Source organism: Dichomitus squalens, assembly GCF_000275845.1.
Source record: "Dichomitus squalens LYAD-421 SS1 unplaced genomic scaffold DICSQscaffold_328, whole genome shotgun sequence".
NCBI classification, from domain to species: domain Eukaryota; kingdom Fungi; phylum Basidiomycota; class Agaricomycetes; order Polyporales; family Polyporaceae; genus Dichomitus; species Dichomitus squalens.
In genome coordinates this window covers 1-2542 of record NW_006767210.1, presented here as the reverse complement: position 1 = coordinate 2542, position 2542 = coordinate 1, and the positions used below count along the sequence as shown (strand labels likewise).

Genomic DNA, 2542 nt, shown 5'->3' with positions numbered 1-2542 from the left:
GAGTGCCAGTTTGGTTGCCCTAAACCTCTTGTCTATGCGTCTATGCCTCTCTCTCTCTCGCTCTTCCTTAACTCTATCATTCGCTCTCTGCACTCACTATCTGCGCCCAATTCGCCATCATCGACCAGATCACACCACTGCTGCGAACAATACTCACGTTAGCAGGGTATATCCACCACCATGTCCATATTGATATCTAGGTCAGCTAAGGGCATCTTGTCTACCCCGAGTTCAAATCTGGCCACTCCCATATGTATTCGTCTAGATGGTTCAGGATAAGCAAGAGGGCGACCAACGCCGCAAGTGACGAAGCAGCGAGACTTTGCGTGCTTGCTTTACTTCTCCGACAACTTGCACAATGCATCGAACTGCGTGAAAGGGCAGGCACGAGCTCGTCGAGCTTGGTGAGGAGCGAAGAGTCCCCTCATCGGGGGTCTTGCTCGTTGTTGCCGTCATCGTCTCAGAAACAAGGTTGGGAAGGTCGTTGGCGAGACCGAGATCAGCAGATGCCAGAGCGATTATGGGAAAAAAGTAGTATTAGGTCGATGCGACTGCAATCCGGTCGGCGTGCAATCATGCGTTCACTGGAAATAGTCTGTGCGCGACACAGAGCAACGTACCTCCACTTGTGCCCGTCTCTCGTCCTTTCTCGTGCGTTATGCAATTTCATCCCACTTGAGGGCGGCCCGTTGTTGCTCCTTGGCCGAACGGACTACCTTGCGACGTCCCTTCTCCTGGATGCGACGCCTGAAGTCAACGCCGAGCAGGTGCTGTAAGGGTGCGCCAGTGCAGTGGCGGACGACGTCGTTGAACGAAGACTCACATCCTTCGCATAGACACCCAGTTGCTGCAGTGACGAGCGGGCGTTTGGGAGGTTGCGCTGGCCACTGGAGAGAGCGTCGTAGTACAGGGGGCTACTACCTCCTGAGTCCGGAAGTTCTCTCCTAACAGTGATGTCAGCTAGCTTCTGATGCCTATAAAATATCACGCACCTTGAACCGCACATATGTGCCTCGGCTATAGAGAGTGTTGAGAGAAGTAATAGTGATCCAGTTGGCGGATGGTCCGTTCGTATCATGTTGCGGAGTCGAGATATGAGTGCTTAGCGCTCAGTACCGGTGGCGTGAGACACCCTCGTTTAGGGCAAGTCGTCACACGGTGCCAATACACTTGGTAGTAGTAGTAACAGTTGAACAGGACATTGCTTCGACTCATACGTCGTTTTAAGCCCCAACAAGCTTCGCTACGACATGGCGCAAGATATGTGCCGCATCATCTCGGTATTCGTCTATCAATCCAGCGCTGACATGAAGCTAGTCTACTTAAGCTGGACGTTGATGTCCTTAACATCTTCCAAATGCTCCGGCCTGCGCGTGGGCTGCGTCCATTGGCATTCACTTGTCGATCGTTGAGGACGCTCTGCATGACGGTCTTGTTTGATAGCTGTCTTGTCACTATTCAGTTGCCCATCGCCACATCCTCCTTCATTTCGTCGCATGTATGGCCGTCTGTGAGGTGAGTGGCGAACGCCTTCGCATTCACGTCCCGGAGCTAACATTTTGCAATTGAAAGGTCCCTATACTTACTGGACGTTAGCTCCGAAATGCACGCCTTGAGGTTGCTAAGACGACGTCTTCACTTTACTGCTGATCCTCTGATATGCGGTGTCCTCGATAGCGCATTCTTGAGGTGCACCCTGCAGGCGATGCCTCGGCTACATGCAGTACACGGAGTGTTGAAGGGAGCAGAGGTGATGGCTTGGGTTGAGAGATCATTGATGCGATTCTCTGTGCGTCTCAGCTACGCCAGTAGGCGTGTTCAATTCTTGTCGCTCGCTCATTTCTTCGCGCGCCTACCGGGCGCCTGCCCACCTGGATTCAAGGTCAGCTCAAGCGCCTGTAGCAAAGCGAGCAGAGGTGCGCAGGCAGCGGGTGCAGCGAGATCGACGGGATCGTCCTATGCTAGGTTTGTTATACCCAGAAAACCTGTCCGAGAGTGGATGGAGACATCGGGAGAGCGTTATAGACTCGTTGCTCGAGAATAATCGTATACAATGCGCCCAAATCCGAACCAGATTCGGCACAACATACACATTTGGAAAAACAGCCTTTGCGAATTGACACTAATTATCGCTATTCAGATAATCTCATCTATATTAGCAAGTGTTAGCAGAGATAACATCTACATTAGAGCTACTATTCAGATGCACTTCTTCAGTAGTGCAACTAAGCACTAATTAGTATACTTGGTACTAGTTATAACTACTCTTTACTATCACTTTTTCTATAGTGCCGTGTAGTGCTAACATGATACTACAATAGCACTACTGCAAATGTGATCCTCTAATTTTCGCTATTTTGCACTACTGTAGTACTATTTTGCGCTATTTTAGCACTACTCATCTAGGGGAGACTCAAATAAGATGACAATCCTTTCTTTATAGCTCATAGTTCTCAACTCAAGCATTACACACCTCTATAGCTGCAAAATCATTATGATAGCTGACTTATATTTGAGAGCACAACTCAACACAGAACTTGTT

At 49.8% G+C, this 2542-nt stretch overlaps 1 protein-coding gene across 1 annotated transcript; it reads right to left on the bottom strand.

Moving 5' to 3' along the window:
* Positions 1–656: 656 nt before the first annotated feature.
* Positions 657–1078, bottom strand: DICSQDRAFT_130620 (uncharacterized protein; the record flags this gene model as incomplete). Its single annotated transcript, XM_007371820.1, has 3 exons — positions 657–770; positions 824–944; positions 993–1078. 3 exons carry the CDS (start codon positions 1076–1078, stop codon positions 657–659), a joined length of 321 nt encoding a protein of 106 aa, XP_007371882.1.
* Between the last annotated feature and the right edge of the window lie 1464 nt (positions 1079–2542).